Genomic DNA, 17778 nt, shown 5'->3' with positions numbered 1-17778 from the left:
TCCAGAACTACTATTACTACTACTACTACCATTATTATTATTATTGTTGTTGTTATTATTATTGCTATGTTTACCTATTTGTTTGTTTTTTTTCTCCCTAGTTTAAAGAGTTTGTCATATTCAGGACATCTTTAGTAGTAGTAGAAATAAGAACCCCCTCCAGCCAAGTTACTTTTTCCACACTCCATCACTTGGAACTTCTTTAGAAAGGAAAAATGGTTAATTAAGGGGGCGGGAGGTACTTTTTCGAATCCTCAAGAGTTGGGGCCAGAAAAAGTAACTTCCAAGGGCTGGAGGGTGTGAAAAAAGGAACTACCAAGAGCTGGTGGTCTGAAAAAAGTAAGTTCCACCGGATGGGGGTCCTGAAAGTAACTTCCTAGAGACAGGGATCCTTTAAAAAGTGAGTTCCATGGGAAAAGGGTCCTAAAAAGTAACTTCCAAGGGATGGGGGTCCTAAAAATAACTTCCATGGGATAGGAATCATAAAAAGTAACTTCTGAGGGCTGGACGTCTAAACAAAGTAACTTCCATGGTATGGGGGGGAGGTCCTAAAAAGTAATTTCCATGGGATAGGAGTCTTAAAAAGTAACTTCCAAGGGCTGAAGGTTTTAAAAAAGTAACTTCCATGGGATAGGAGTCCTAAAGAGTAATTTCCAAGGGCTGGAAGTATGAAAAAAGTAACTTCCATGGGATGGGGGGGTCATAAAAACTAACTTCCAAGGGCTGGAGGTCTTAAAAAAGTAACTTTCATGGGACGGGGGGGGGGGGGGTTCATAAAAACTAACTTCCAAGGGCTGGAGGTCTAAAAAAAGTAACTTTCATGGGATGGGAGTCCTAAAAAGTAACTTTCAAGAGCTGGAAGTCTGGTAAAAGTATCTCCCATGGGCTGGAGGTCTGAAAAAAGGAACTTCCAAGGGCTGAAGGTCTAAAAAAAGTAACTTCCAAGGGATAGGAGTCCTAAAAAGTAACTTCCAAGGGCTGAAGGTCTTTAAAAAGTAACTTCCAAGAGCTGGAAGTCTGATAAAAATATCTCCCATGGGCTGGAGATCTAAAAAAAGTAGATTCCAAGGAATTGGGGGGGGGGGGGGGAGTCCTAAAAAGTAACTTCTAAGGGATGGAAGTCTTAAAAAGTAGCTTCTAAGAGATGGAGGTCTGAAAAAGTAACTTCTAAGGGCTGGAGGTCTAAAAAAGTAACTTCCAAGGGATAGGTGGTCTATAAAAAGTAACTTCCAAGAGATGGGGGCCCTAAAAAGTAACTTCTAAGAGATGGAGGTCTGAAAAAAGTAACTTCCAAGAGCTGGAAGTCTGATAAAAGTATCTCCCATAGGCTGGAGGTCTGAAAAAAGTAGATTCCAAGGGATGGGGTTCTGAAAAAGTAACTTCTAAAGGATGGAGTTCTGAAAAAAAGTAACTTCTAAGGGATGGGGGTCCAAAAAGAGGAGCTTCCAAGGGATGGGGTTCTGAAAAAGTAACTCCTAAGGGATGGAGTTCAATGGTATGGGGGTCCTAAAAAGTAATATGCAAGGGGAGAGGCCTAAAAAACTTCCATAGGATAGGAGTCCTAAAAAGTAACTTCCAAGAGATGGTGTTCCTAAAAAGTAACTTCTAAAGGATTTAGGTCTGAAAAAAGTAAACTTCCAATTGCTGGAGTCTGAAAAGAGTAAACTTCCAAGAGGTGGGGTTCCTAAAAAGTAACTTCCAAGGGATGTGGGGTCCTAAAAAGTAACTTCTAAGGGATGGAGATCTAAAAAAGTAACTTCCAAGAGATGGGGGCCCTAAAAAGTAACTTCTAAGAGATGGAGGTCTGAAAAAAGTAACTTCCAAGGGATAGGAGGTCTATAAAAAGTAACTTCCAAGGGTGGAGTTCCTAAAAAGTAATTTCCAAGAGCTGGAAGTCTGATAAAAGTAACTTCCAAGGGATAGGAGGTCTATAAAAAGTAACTTCCAAGAGATGGGGTTCCTAAAAAGTAACTTTAAGGGCTGGAGGTCTAAAATAGTAACTTCCAAGGGATGGGGGTCTAAAAAAGTAACTTCCAAGGGATAGAGGTCTTAAAAAGTACCTTCTAAGGGATGGAGATCTAAAAAAGTAACTTCCAAGAGATGGGGGCCCTAAAAAGTAACTTCTAAGGCATGGAGGTCTGAAAAAAGTGACTTCCAAGGGAGGCCTGGGCCAACTTGGGCCTTCGAGGTGTTTTGGACTTCAACTCCCACAAGGCCTAGCGGCCCAGGACCCTTCCTCTGGAAGGGTCCTGGCCCGCTAGGCCTTGTGGGAGTTGAAGTCCAAAACATTGAAGAGCAGGCCCAAGCCTTGTGGGAGTCTCACCTGTTGAGGAAGGCGTTCCCGAAGGCGCCGAGCTTGCGGAAGGGGCGCCGGGGGTCGACGACGAGGGCGTTCCCGGGCACGACGCCCTCGGCCTCCCCGCCCATGACGGCGATGAAGGAGTCTGTGGTGGGCTCGGGCCCGATGCGCATGCCGGGGAAGTCCTGCTCGAGCAGGTGGCGGATGAAGGTGGTCTTCCCGGTGGAGTACTGGCCCACCAGCAGCACCATCGGCTTGCTCTCCCAGTCCGCGCCCTCCAGCGCCGGGGAGTGGAACTCGTGGAAGCGGTACTGCTCCTCCAGCGGGAGCAGCTTCCCCGCGTACAGCTGCCGCAGACCCTCCGACACCGTGCGGAACAGCTCCGGCTCCTTGCGACGGCGCGCGTCCCGGCTCACCCAGCTGAACATCGTCGAGCCCCCCACTGAGGGAAGGAAATAACACCACTGTCTCACTCACTCACTCGCCGGAGCTCCTCCGCCCGCGGCGCCTCACGCCTCACTGGACGCACGCCGCCGAGGGACCTGCCTTTTATAGCGGCCACGCCCCCCTATGCTGATTGGCTCCCCCCTCTCCTCAACGTTCTGTCCCCGCCCATTTCTCCACAGCAGTCAAAGCCCCGCCCCTTGATCCAGCATTTTTGAATCCTTACTCACTGCTCTGACTTCAAGCATGAAAGTCCCCGCCCACTGTTCTGACGTCATTCTTCCCGCCCCTTTGCTAAAACCGGCTGCTGATTGGCTCCCCTTCTCTTCTATGTTCTTCAAAGCCACGCCCATTTATCTACATTTTTAAAATCCCCGCCCACTTCTCTGACGTCATTCCTCCCGCCCAAGGGATGGAAGTTACATGGGAGATAGAAGACCTAAAAAGTAACTTCCAAGGGCTGGAGGTCTAAAAAAGGAACTTTCATGGGATGGAAGGGGGTCATAAAAAGGAACTTTCATGGGATGGGAGTCCTAAAAAGTAACTTCCAGGGGATGGAGGTCTAAAAAAAGTAACTTCTAAGGGATGGAGGTCTTTAAAAAGTAACTTTTATGGGATGGGGGTCCTAAAAATAACTTTCATGAGATGGGAGTCTTAAAAAGTAACTTCCAAGGGAGGAGGTCTTTAAAAAGTAACTTTTATGGGATGGGGGGGTCCTAAAAAGTAACTTCCAAAGGATGGAGGTCTAAACAAAGTAACTTTCATGGAACGAGGGGGTCCTAAAAAGTAACTTCCAAGGGATTTTAAAATCCCCGCCCACTACTCTGACGTCATTCTTCCCGCCCCTTTGCTACAACCGGCTGCTGATTGGCTCCCCTTCTCCTCTATGTTCTTCAAAGCCACGCCCATTTATCTACATTTTTAATCTGACATGCAAGTCCCCGCCCACTTCTTGACGTCATTCTTCCCGCCCCTTTGCTATAACCGGCTGCTGATTGGCTCCCCGTCTCTTCAACATTCTTCAAAGCCCCGCCATTGATTTTAGCATTTTTAAAAACCCCGCCCACTGCTCGGACATGCAAGTCCACGCCCACTTCTCTGACGTCATTCTTCCCGCCCCTTTGCTAAAACCGGCTGCTGATTGGCTCCCCTTCTCCTCAACATTTGTCAAAGCCCCGCCCATTAATTGTACAATCCCCGCCCACTTCTCTGACGTCATTCTTCCCGCCCAAGGGATGTAAGGGGGGGTGCCAAAAAGTAACTTCCATGGGATAGGAGTCCTAAAAAGTAACTTCCAAGGGCTGGAGGTCTTAAAAAGTAATTTTTATGGGATGGGGGTCCTAAAAAAAGTAACTTTTATGGGATAGGAGTCCTAAAAAGTAACTTCCAAGGGATGGAGGTCTAAACAAAGTAACTTTAATGGATGGGTGGTCATAAAAAGTAACTTCCATGGGACAGGAGACCTAAAAAGTAACTTCCAAGGGCTGGAGATCGAAAAAAGTAACTTTCGAGGGATGGAAGGGGGTCCTAAAAAGTAACTTCCATTGGATAGGAGTCCTAAAAATTAATATCCAAGGACTGGAGGGTCTGAAAAAAGGAGTTTCCAAGAGAAGGGGTTCCTAAAAAGTAACTTCCAAGGGCTGGAGATCTTTAAAAAGTAATTTTCATTAGATGGGAGGTCCTAAAAAGCAACTTCCAAGGGATGGAGGTGTAAAAAAGTAACTTTTATGGGATGGGAGTCCTAAAAAGTAATTTCCAAGTGCTGGAGGTCTAAGCAAAGTAACTTTCATGGGATGGGAGTCCTGAAAAGTAACTTCCAAGGGATGGAGGTCTAAAAAAGTAACTTTCATGGGATGGAAGGAGGTCCTAAAAAGCAACTTCCATGGGATAGGAGTCCTAAAAAGTAACTTCCAAGGGCTGGAGGTCTAAAAAAAAGGAACTTTCATGGAATGGGGGGATCCTAAAAAGTAACTTCCATGGAATAGGAGTCCTAAAAAGTAACTTCCAAGGGCTGGATGTCTAAAAAAAGTAACTTCCATGGGCCGGAGGTCTAAAGGAAGTAACTTTCATGGGATGGGGGGACGGGGCCCTAAAAATAACTTTCATGGGATGGGAGTCCTGAAAAGTAACTTCAAAGGGCTGGAGGTCTAAAAAAAATGAACTTCCATGGAAAGGGGGGATCCTAAAATGTAACTTCCAAGGGAATGGGGGGGGGGTCCTAAAAAGTAACTTCCAATGGAATGGGGGGGTCCTAAAAAGTAAGTTCCAATGGAATGGGGGGTCCTAAAAAGTAACTTCCAAGGGAATGGGGGGGTCCTAAAAAGTAACTTCCAAGGGAATGGGGGGATCCTAAAAAGTAACTTCCAATGGAATGGGGGTCCTAAAAAGTAACTTCCAAGGGAATGGGGGGGTCCTAAAAAGTAACTTCCAAGGGAATGGGGGGGTCCTAAAAAGTAACTTCCAATGGAATGGGGGGGGTCCTAAAAAGTAAGTTCCAATGGAATGGGGGGTCCTAAAAAGTAACTTCCAATGGAATGGGGGTCCTAAAATGTAACTTCCAAGGGAATGGGGGGGGGTCCTAAAAAGTAACTTCCAAGGGAATGGGGGGTCCTAAAAAGTAACTTCCAAGGGAATGGGGGTGGTCCTAAAAAGTAACTTCCAAGGGAATGGGGGGGTCCTAAAAAGTAACTTCCAAGAGAATGGGGGGTCCTAAAAAGTAATTCCCAAGGGAATGGGGGGATCCTAAAAAGTAACTTCCAAGGGAATGGGTGGTCCTAAAAAGTAACTTCCAAGGGAATGGGGGTACAAAAAAGTAACTTCCAAGGGAATGGGGGGGGTCCTAAAAAGTAACTTCCAAGGGCTGGAGGTCTGAAAAAAGTAACTTCCAAAGGAATGGGGGGGGTCCTAAAAAGTAACTTCCAAGGGCTGGAGGTCTGAAAAAAGTAACTTCTAAGGGAGGCCTGGGCCAAGAGGTGTCTACAGACAACAGGCTCCTTGGCTTGGAAATGGAACGCGAGCGCCTCCTCCTGGCCAGAGTTGAGCACTGCCTTCAGCACGCCGGAAATGAAAGGGGAAGCCTTTACCTTTGTGTATTTGTCATATCATCGCTATTCCGCTGTATTCAAGCCTTGACTGGCTTTTTCTAATATTTTCACAAACCCCGATGACATCTAGACACTTGATAATCCAAGAATATACACAGAAAGGCAAACTTTCAATGCCTTGGAGACAGTGGAATAACAATAACATGTAAATACACAAAGGTAGAGGCTTCCCCTTTCATTTCCGGCTTATTATTGGAATAGAATGAGTATTATTGGAATCGGTAGTTCACCCCATTGAATTCCTACTGAAACACACAAATTCGGAGGGTCACCTGAGGTCCCTTCGTCCATTTCGGCTCCTTCATGTGTTCTTTCAGCATCAGCGGTTGAGCCGGAACCCGGCTTCTTTGTGAACAGGGCCGGGTTCTAGAACCGGGGTTCTAGAACCTTGAGAATTTCCTTCCCTTCTTCGCATGAGAGGTGTTTTGGACTTCCAACTCCCAGAATGACTACTACAACTAATAATCATCATCATAATTAATAATCATAATAATAATTAATAATAATAATTACTACTACTACTACAACTAAGAGGTGTTTTGGACTTCCAACTCCCAGAATTACTACTACTAATAATAATCATCATAATTAATAATAATAAATAATAATAATAATAATTACTACTACTACTACAACTAAGAGGTGTTTTGGACTTCCAACTCCCAGAATTACTACTACTACTAATAATAATAATAATAATTAATAATAATAATTACTACTACTACTACAACTAAGAGGTGTTTTGGACTTCCAACTCCCAGAATTACTACTACTAATAATAATAATAATAATAATTAATAATAATAATTACTACTACTACTACAACTAAGAGGTGTTTTGGACTTCCAACTCCCAGAATTACTACTACTAATCATCATCATCATCATAATTAATAATAATAATTAATAATAATAATTACTACTACTACTACAACTAAGAGGTGTTTTGGACTTCCAACTCCCAGAATTACTACTACAACTAATAATAATAATCATAATTAATAATAATAATAATAATAATAATTACTACTACTACTACTGATGCAGAGCATCTCCCCCCCCCCCCCCCCAAGTATTTGAAGTTCGCCAAGGGCCGGAAAATGGATTCTGCTGCTTCCTGACCCAGCGCACATAACTGGGTTCCTGTTTCCTCTCTGTGAATTCTCTGGCTTGTGCACTGGACCCTGGCCCCTGATCAGGGAAATGTAGTTCTCCAAAGGACATTGCCCCACTCTCCACCATTTGCGGACTCTTTGCGAACCTTTCTGCCCTCACTGATTGACTTAATGCCCTAGCATCACGGACTTCCTCCCTGAACTCCAAAAGCCAAGCCGCTTCTGAAGTATGGCCCCCGCCTGTGGGTGCATGCCCTTGTTGCAAAGGATCATACCTCAGGAACTCTGCTGATTGCCTTTATTAATTGCTGTGGGTTTTCTAATAAACTTCGCTGGGATGGGGATCTTTCCTATGAAATCTATGAGTTATGAAAGACTGTGAAGAATATATATATGAAGTATATGATATGTAATGAGGTGAAATGAAATAAGATGTACCCTCACCCCTCTCCTTGCCTTCCCCCTCTTGAACTTTACCCTATAAAAGAATATGTGACCTGGGGATTACAGTTAAGGAAATCCAATTTCCTTGGAAGAAACTCCATCCATACTGACAATGCATGGACAAATGCTGGCAAATCTATGGCTTTGTTTTTCAGAGTCAGACAAACAAGGGCCAGAGATTTTGTCAGCCAAAAGCCCGGAAAAACAGACTGATTAAATCAATCATGGTGCTTGTGTATGCTCCCTTGTGTCAAAGGATTTCCTTTGCCTACAGGGTTGAGATCCAGACACCACCCATAGCCACCCTTTTTGCCTATACACATCTTTTATCAGGACCCAGGAAATCCCTTGTTCTCCCCATCCGCCTCCCTGCCGGGAAGAGACAAAAGGTGTTCCATCAGCTGGCAGACGCCTCCCAGGCATTCCGCCCCTCTGCGCTGTCAAACTAGAGCCCGCCTCCTGGCCGCTGATTGGACAATCTCCGGAGGCGCTCCGAGGGCTCTGATTGGTCCTCTGGAGGCAACAGCGGCCGGCGATTGGAGGGAGGGTGGGACCAGCAACCAAGCCTCCTCCCAGCTGTTCCGGGGCCGGCCAATCAGGACAGAGGGAACTGACAGGAGGCGGGCGGGGGATTCAAACCGGGATTTCTTTGTTTTGCCTGTATAAATATGCCTGAAATTCACTGTACTGTATGCTTATAGAGGAAATATCCCTGTAATGCATCCTTTTCAGCTGAATCGCAAAATAAACGCTTCAGTCACTGGATACCTCTTCAGCCTCTGGTGGGATTAATTCTTAATATTTTTGCGCTTTGGATTGGCTTTTGCTGGCAGCTCACCAAGGTCAAAGATCCCTTTTGCGATCTCCAGGGATCTTCCCTGCTGGGAAGACCCTCCCAAAAGAGCTCGATATCACTACTACAACTAATGACATTTTTATAAATAAATTAATAATGATAAAGGTAAAAAAATAATCCATTCTTTTTGTAAATAAATAAATAATAAAAATAATTAAATAATAATAATAATAATGGTAAATTTAATGAATTCTTTTAATTAATAAATATATAACAATAAAGGTAAAAATAATCAATTCTTTTTATAAATAAATAATAAAAGTAAATAAATTCTTTTAATAAATAATAATAATAATAATAATGGTAAATATAATGAATTCTTCTTATAAATAAATCAATAATGATAAAGGTAAAAAATAATAAATTCTTTTTATAAATAAATAATAATAAAAGTAAATAGAATAAATTCTTTATTATAAATAAATAAATAATGTTAAAGGTAAAAGTAATGAATTCTTTTTATACATAAATTAATAATAATAATGGTAAAAATAATGAATTCTTTTTATACATAAAATAATAATAATAATAATGGTAAAATAATAATTTATTTTTATAAATAAATAATAATAAAGACAAAAGTAACGAATTCTTCTTGAATTGCCTCCAGAACATGGCCATATAGCCCGGAAAAACCTACAATAACCCAATAATAATAATGGTAAATATAATAAATGCTTTTAAATAAATAAATAAATAATAACAACAAAGGTAAAAATAATAAATTCTTTTAATAAAAATAATAATAAATAAAGGTAAAAATAAGGAATACTTTTAATTAATAAATAATAATAATAATAAAGGTAGAAATAATGAATTCTTTTTATAAATAAATAAAAATAAAGGTAAAAATAATGAATTCTTTTTATAAATAAATAAACAAATAAAGGTAAAAAATAAATTCTTTTGATAATTAAATATAAATCATAATAAAAATAATTAAAATAATTAAAAATCCTTTTTTATAAATAAATAAATTAATAATAATAATAATAATAAAGGTAAAAATAATAATTAATTTTAACATAAATAAATAAATAATGATAAAGGTAAAAATAATAAATTATTTTGATAATTAAAAAATAATAATAATAATAATAAATTAAATATTCCCTTTTTAAATAAGTAAATAAATAAAATAATCATAATAAAGGTCAAAATAACAAAGCTACACATCCCAAGATCTTATGGCAGTTAAAGTGGTGGCAAAACCGCATTAATGCAAGCGTGTGGGTGCTTCCTACACTCTTTCCAATAGTATTTCCAATATTAAACCCATATTGGAAATACTCTTTTTCCTCTCGTTACTTTAGTGATAGCACTATATTTCCCCTTTTTGCTGCTAAGGCCGAAATCTCACAATGACAGCTTTGTAAACAACGTCTCTCTACAGCCTGAAGTCATATGAGTTGGTTTGCATCAAAGAGGGCCATTCTTCTCAGATAGCAAGGGTGACACTTTCTCGGCCCCAAAAAGTCCCATGACAGACGACTCTGCGAGGAAACAAAAATTATCTCATTATATATTATAAATATATATTCTATATTATAAATATTATTATTTTATTTATTTTATCATATATTATTATATTATATAGAATAATATATAATAATAATAATATGTGAAAATATGTATGTGTTTCCTCCACCACAGACATCCCAGTGTAAACATGTCCAACAGCCCTGCCAATGTCCTCCACCAACACCATACTTCCCACCACTTAAGTAAAGGCTTTCATTTGGGCACAATTCCATCCTAGATTATATGTGTTTCCTCCACCACAGACATCACAGTGTAAACATGTCCAAGAGCCCTGCCAATGTCCTCCACCAACACCATACTTCCCACCACTTAAGTAAAGGCTTTCATTTGGGCACAATTCCATCCTAGATTATATGTGTTTCCTCCACCACAGACATCCCAGTGTAAACATGTCCAAGAGCCCTGCCAATGTCCTCCACCAACACCACACTGCCCACCACTTAAGTAAAGGCTTTCATTCGGGGATAATTTCATACTAGATTGTATGTGTTTCCTCCACCACAGACACCCCAGTGTAAACATGTCCAAGAGCCCTGCCAATGTCCTCCACCAACACCACATGGCCCACCACCAAAGGGAAGGCTTCCATTTGGGGACAATTCCATCCTAGATTGCATGTGTTTCCTCCACCACAGACATCCCAGTGTAAACATGTCCAACAGCCCTGCCAATGTCCTCCACCAACACCACACTGCCCATCACCCAAGTGAAGGCTTTCATATGGAGACAATTCCATCCTAGATTGTATGTGTTTCCTCCACCGCAGACATCCCAGTGTAAACATGTCCAAGAGCCCTGCCAATGTCCTCCACCAACACCATCCTGTACACCACCCAAGGAAAGGCTTTCATACAGGGACAATTCCATCCTAGATTGTATGTGTTTCCTCCACCACAGACATCCCAGTGTAAGCATGTCCAAGAGCCCTGTCAATGTCCTCCACCAACGCCACACTCCCCACCACCCAAGGGAAGGCTTTCATTCAGGGACAATTCAATCCTAGATTGTATGTGTTTCCTCCACCGCAGACACCCCAGTGTAAACATATCCAAGAGCCCTGCCAATGTCCTCCACCAACACCACACTGCCCACCACCCACATGAAGGCTTTCATTCGGGGACAATTCCATCCTAGATTGTATGTGTTTCCTCCACCAAAGACATCCCAGTGTACACATATCTAAGAGCCCTGCCTATGTCATTATATTATATTATATTATATTATATTATTGGCATAGAATAATATCAGCATTATATATCATTATATTTTACTATACCATTATATTGTAATATTATTAGTAATATTACATGCAATATAAATATATATAAGTATAATATCATATTATTATTATGTTGTATTGCATTATAATATTATAAATATTATATGGATATACAATATATTATACTATATTATATTATAAGCATAGTACAATATCAGTGTTATATATCACTAAATTGTATATTATATATTAATAACATAGAACAATATCAATATTATATATTGCTATATTTTATATTATATTAAATTATAATATTGGCATAGTACAATATCAGTAGTATATATCACTAAATTGTATATTATATTATATTATTAGCATAGTATAATATCTGTATTATATATCACTATATTTTACTATACCATTATATTGTGATATTATTAGCAATATTACATGCAATATAAAATATATATAATTATAATATCATATTATTATTATATTGTATTGCATTATAATATTATAAATATTATATGGATATACAACATATTATTAGTAGTATTATATTTATTTATTACTGTTATTTATTTATTATAATGTTATAAATATTATATGTATGCACAATATTATATTATATTATATTGCATTATATTATATTACATTATATTGCATTATATTATATTATATTATATTGCATTATATTATATTATATTATATTATATTGCATTATATTATATTGCATTATATTGCATTATATTGCATTATATTCCATTATATTATATTATATTATATTATATTATATTATATTGTATTATATTGTATTATATTGCATTATATTATATTATATTATATTGCATTATATTATATTATATTACATTATATTGCATATTATATTATATTATATTATATTGCATTATATTATATTATATTATATTATATTGCATTATATTATATTATATTATATTATATTGCATTATATTATATTATATTATATTATTATATTATATTGCATTATATTATATTATATTATATTATATTGCATTATATTGCATTATATTATATTATATTGCATTATATTATATTACATTATATAATATTATATTGCATTATATTATATTATGTTATATTATATTATATTATATTATATTATATTATATTATATTATATTATATTCCATTATATTATATTATATTCCATTATATTATATTATATTATATTATAATCAGAATGGACCTCAAAGCAAAACACTGCCCAAGCCCGCCACCTGGTGGTGAATACCCGCTATAGCAAGCAAGCAACATGCTTATTGATGCTGCCATTGGAAATACACCAACCTGCACATGATGCTCACATGTATGTCTGATGGATTCAAAGCACCTTGGGTGGTCTTGATCTCCCAGAATCCTTTGCAGCACCCACCTACTATAACAGCCCCTCCACTGGAATGGCCAGACTGCTTCCATATGGAGTTGCTGTTACAGCCGATGAGCACCATACGTGTTGGTGGCATTCATGACCTGGAGAAGACGTTCACAACAACAACAACAACAACAACAACAACAAGGATGCTAATGATAATCATAATAATAATAACAACAGCCTGTAGAGTGATCTTGTCTGCTGTGGACTCATCTTGCTGTGTTTCAAATATTAATAATAATAATAATAATAATAATAATAATAATAATAATAATAAAGTATTTGACTCACTTCCCCATTGTTGGATCATCAAATGTCTAGATGTCATCGGGATTTGTGAAAATATCAGACGATCATGCCATCACCGCTCAAGCAGGGAGCTTTGAAATGGCTGAAAAGAAGCTCACCGAAGCTTTAGGTGGTCTTACTGCTTATTACAGGGGAAACCAGCTGATTCCTAATCCATCTACGCAGACGATCATGCCATCACCACCCAAGAAGGAGCTTTGAAGTGGGCAAACAGATGCTCTCTGAAGCTTTAGGTGGTCTTACTGCCTATTACAGGGGAAACCAGCTGATTCCTAATCCATCTATGCAGACGATCATGCCATCACCACCCAAGAAGGAGCTTTGAAGTGGGCAAACAGATGCTCTCTGAAGCTTTAGGTGGTCTTACTGCCTATTACAGGGGAAACCAGCTGATTCCTAATCCATCTACGCAGACGATCATGCCATCACCACCCAAGAAGGAGCTTTGAAGTGGGCAAACAGATGCTCTCTGAAGCTTTAGGTGGTCTTACTGCCTATTACAGGGGAAACCAGCTGATTCCTAATCCATCTATGCAGACGATCATGCCATCACCACCCAAGAAGGAGCTTTGAAGTGGGCAAACAGATGCTCTCTGAAGCTTTAGGTGGTCTTACTGCCTATTACAGGGGAAACCAGCTGATTCCTAATCCATCTACGCAGACGATCATGCCATCACCACCCAAGAAGGAGCTTTGAAGTGGGCAAACAGATGCTCTCTGAAGCTTTAGGTGGTCTTACTGCCTATTACAGGGGAAACCAGCTGATTCCTAATCCATCTATGCAGACGATCATGCCATCACCACCCAAGAAGGAGCTTTGAAGTGGGCAAACAGATGCTCTCTGAAGCTTTAGGTGGTCTTACTGCCTATTACAGGGGAAACCAGCTGATTCCTAATCCATCTACGCAGACGATCATGCCATCACCACCCAAGAAGGAGCTTTGAAGTGGGCAAACAGATGCTCTCTGAAGCTTTAGGTGGTCTTACTGCCTATTACAGGGGAAACCAGCTGATTCCTAATCCATCTACGCAGACGATCATGCCATCACCACCCAAGAAGGAGCTTTGAAGTGGGCAAACAGATGCTCTCTGAAGCTTTAGGTGGTCTTACTGCCTATTACAGGGGAAACCAGCTGATTCCTAATCCATCTATGCAGACGATCATGCCATCACCACCCAAGAAGGAGCTTTGAAGTGGGCAAACAGATGCTCTCTGAAGCTTTAGGTGGTCTTACTGCCTATTACAGGGGAAACCAGCTGATTCCTAATCCATCTACGCAGACGATCATGCCATCACCACCCAAGAAGGAGCTTTGAAGTGGGCAAACAGATGCTCTCTGAAGCTTTAGGTGGTCTTACTGCCTATTACAGGGGAAACCAGCTGATTCCTAATCCATCTATGCTGACGATCGTGCCATCACCACCCAAGAAGGGAGGTTTGAGATGGTTGAACAGAAGCTCTCTGAAGCTTTAGGTGCTCTTACTGCCTATGAGAGAGAAAAACCTGCTAATTCCTAATTCATCTATGCTGACGATCATGCCATCACCACTCATGCCACGATGATCGTGCCATCACCATCTATGCTGACGATCGTGCCATCACCACCCAAGAAGGGAGCTTTGAAATGGTTGAACCAAAGCTCTCTGTAGCTTTAGGCGATCTTACTGCCTATTACAAGGGAAACCAGCTGATTCCTCATCCATCTACGCTGATGATCCTGTCATCACCACCCAAGCAGGGAGCTTTGAAATGGTCGTGCCATCACCATCTATGCTGACGATCGCGCCATCACCACCCAAGAAGGGAGCTTTGAAATGGTTGAACCAAAGCTCTCTGTAGCTTTAGGTGCTCTTACTGCCTATTACAGGGGAAACCAGCTGATTCCTAATCCATCTATGCCGACGATCGTGCCATCACCACTCATGCCACAACAATCATTCCATCACCATCTATGCTGACGATCGTGCCATCACCACTCAAGTGGGGAGCTTTGAAATGGTCGAACAGAAGCTCTCCGAAGCTTTAGGTGTTCTTACTGCCTATTACAGGGAAAACCAGCTGATTCCTAATCTGTCTATGCTGACGATCATGCCATCACCACCCAAGAAGGGAGTTTTGAAATAGTTGAACAGAAGCTCTCTGAAGCTTTGGGTGCTCTTACTGCCTATTACAGGGAACACTAGCCGATTCCTAATCCATCTATGCTGACGATAGTGCTATCACAACCCAAGCAGGGAGCTTTGAAATGGTTGAACAGAAGCTCTCCGAAGTTTTATGTTCTCTTTCTGCGTATTACAGGGGAAACCAGCTGATTCCTCATCCATCTACGCTGATGATTGTGCCATCACCATCTGTGCTGACGATCATGCCATCACCACCCAAGAAGGGAGTTTTGAAATGGTTGAGCAGAAGCTCTCCGAAGTTTTATGTTCTCTTACTGCCTATTACAGGGGAAACCAGCTGATTCCTAATCCATCTATGCTGACGATCGTGTCATCACCACCCAAGAAGGGAGCTTTGAAATGGTTTCTGTTTAGCATTTTAGGTGCTTGTTTCTCCGAGGGTACTAATGTGCGCATGTGGTGCTTTTTGTCATGTCCTTGGGCCCGTACAATAAACTATTTTCGATTGATTGATTGACAAGAAGCACTGCTTGAATACAAAGCAAAAAGTGGGTGCTAGAAATAATATCGTAGGAAAGCTGACTAGCACAACCTGGGGTTCACAACCAGACACAGTTACGGCATCTGCCCTTGCGCTTTGCTACTCTACCTGATATCCGTCGGGAAGTAGCAGCCAGTAATGAAAAGATGAAGCAAGCACACCTGATACAATAAACAAACAAACAAACAATAATCAAATCCTAGCTTAGCAATATTTCCCATCTACACTGTGGAGTTAACCCAGTTTGACGCTACTTTCAATGCAAAGGCTCGCTGGTATGGAACCCTAGGAGGGGGGTTGTTTGGCAGTCTCCCTACGATTCCACACTCATGGTGGTTCAAGTGATACAAAACTGGGTTAACTCTATAGTGCAGACACACCATAGAGAGGATCCAAGCCAAGGAATCGAGGGGCGAAGAGGAGCGGAAGGAGCTCACCTTGAAGCCGGGCCCTTCCAGTCAGAGTTGAACCCCAAGAAAGGCCCGAGGGAGAAGGGACAACATCCTGCCGGCCTTCCTTTGGGAAGTTAATGATTCCCCGGCAGCAAATATTTGATAAGCTGCGCACGGACTCAAAGTTCAACGCAAGGCCGGGCCAGCGGATCCCAGCCCCTTGGCCCACTCGCCCAGACCAGGAATCCTCTCTAGTCATCCTCCGCCGTCCCACTTTCCCAAGACACTCTTAAAACGTCCCGGTTTCCCACTCTCCTCCCACCTTTGGTCCTTTCTTTCTCTCTTTCTTTCCTTTCCTCCCTCCCTCCCTCCCTCTCTTTCTTTCTTTCTTTCTTTCTTTCTTTCTTTCGTTCGTTTCTTTCCTTCTTTCCTCCCTCCCTCTCTTTCTTTCATTCTTTCTTTCTTTCCTTTCCTTTCCTTCCTCCCTCCCTTTTCTTTCTTTCTTTTCTTTCCTCCCTCCCTCCCTCCCTCCCTTTCTTTATTTCTTTCTTTTCTTTTCTTTCCTTCCTTCCTCCCTCTGTCCCTCCCTTTCTATCTTTCTTTCTTTCCTCCCTCCCTCCCTCCCTTTCTTTCTTTCTTTCGTTCGTTCATTCCTTTACTTCCTCCCTCCCTTTCTTTCTTTTCTTTACTTTCTTCCTTCCTTCCTCTTTCGTTCTTTCTTTCTTTCTTCTATTCCATTCTTCCCTCCCTCCTTCCTTCCTTCCCTACCTCCCTCCCTCCCTCCCTTCCTCTTTCATTCTTTCTTTCTTTCTTTCTTTTCCTTCCTTCCTTCCTTTCCTCCCTCCCTCCCTTTCTTTCTTTCTTTCTTTCTTTCTTTTCCTTCCTTCCTTCCTTCCTTCCTTCCTTCCTTTCCTCCCTCTCTTTCTTTCTTTCTTTCTTTCTTTCTTCCTTCCTTCCTTTCCTCCTTCCTTCCTTCCTTTCCTCCTTCCTTTCCTCCCTCCCTTTCTTTCTTTCTTTCTTTTCCTTCCTTCCTTCCTTCCTTCCTTTCCTCCCTCCCTCTTTCTTTCTTTCTTTTCCTTCCTTCATTCCTTCCTTTCTTTCCTCTTCTTTCTTTCTTTCTTTTCCTTTCTTCCTTCCCTCCCTCCCTTTCTTTCTTTCTTTCTTTCGTTTCCTTCCTTCCTTCTGTCCCTCTCTCTCTCCCTTCCTTCCCTCCCTCCCATTCTTTCTTTCTTTCTTTCTTTCTTTTTTCTCCCTCCCTCCTTCTTTTTTATTTCTTCCCTCCCTATCTGTCTCTCCCTTTCTTCTCTCCCTCTTTTCCTTTCTTTCTTTCCTTTCTCCCTTTCCCTCATTCCCTCTTTCCTTCCTTCCTTCCTTCCTTCCTTCCTTCCTTGCTCTCATCCCTCCCTTTCTTTCCTTCCTATTTCTCTTCCTGCCTCCCTCCCTTTCTTTCTTTCCTTCTTTCCCTCCCTCTCTTATTTCTTCCCTCCCTCTCTCTTCTTCATTTTTTCTCTCCTTTCCTCTCCTTCTATTTTGTCTTCCTTCCCTCTCTCCCTTTTTCTCCTTCCTTCCTTCTCTCCCTCCCTTCCTTCTTTCATCCCTTTCTTCTTTCCCTCTCTATTTCTTCTCTTTCTGTCTCCCTTTCTCCTTCCTTCCTTCCTTCCTTCCTTCCTTCCTTCCCTCCCTGTCTTATTTCTTTCTTCCCTCCTTCTTTATTTCTTCTCTCCCTGTCTCCCTTTCTCCTTCCTTCCTTCCCTCCCTGTCTTATTTCTTTCTTCCCTCCTTCTTTATTTCTTCTCTCCCTGTCTCCCTTTCTCCTTCCTTCCTTCCCTCCCTCTCTTATTTCTTTCTTCCCTCCTTCTTTATTTCTTCTCTCCCTGTCTCCCTTTCTCCTTCCTTCCTTCCCTCCCTCTCTTATTTCTTTCTTCCCTCCTTCTTTATTTCTTCTCTCCCTGTCTCCCTTTCTCCTTCCTTCCTTCC

General features: G+C 40.9%; 1 protein-coding gene across 1 annotated transcript in view; it reads right to left on the bottom strand.

Moving 5' to 3' along the window:
• Positions 1-6324, bottom strand: part of EHD1 (EH domain containing 1) — a 37791-nt gene extending 31467 nt beyond the window's left edge. The window contains exons 1-2 of the mRNA XM_067472552.1: positions 6120-6324; positions 2324-2741 (exon numbers count right to left, since the gene is read on the bottom strand). Of these exons, the coding sequence (XP_067328653.1) occupies positions 2324-2741; positions 6120-6138 (437 nt within the window). The 5' untranslated portion in view covers positions 6139-6324. The remainder of the gene's footprint in view (positions 1-2323; positions 2742-6119) is intronic.
• Positions 6325-17778: the final 11454 nt, after the last annotated feature.

This window comes from Anolis sagrei, chromosome 12 (assembly GCF_037176765.1).
Source record: "Anolis sagrei isolate rAnoSag1 chromosome 12, rAnoSag1.mat, whole genome shotgun sequence".
Lineage (NCBI taxonomy): Eukaryota > Metazoa > Chordata > Lepidosauria > Squamata > Dactyloidae > Anolis > Anolis sagrei.
Note: the sequence above shows the minus strand (reverse complement) of the source record. Positions and strands in the feature narration are given on the sequence as shown.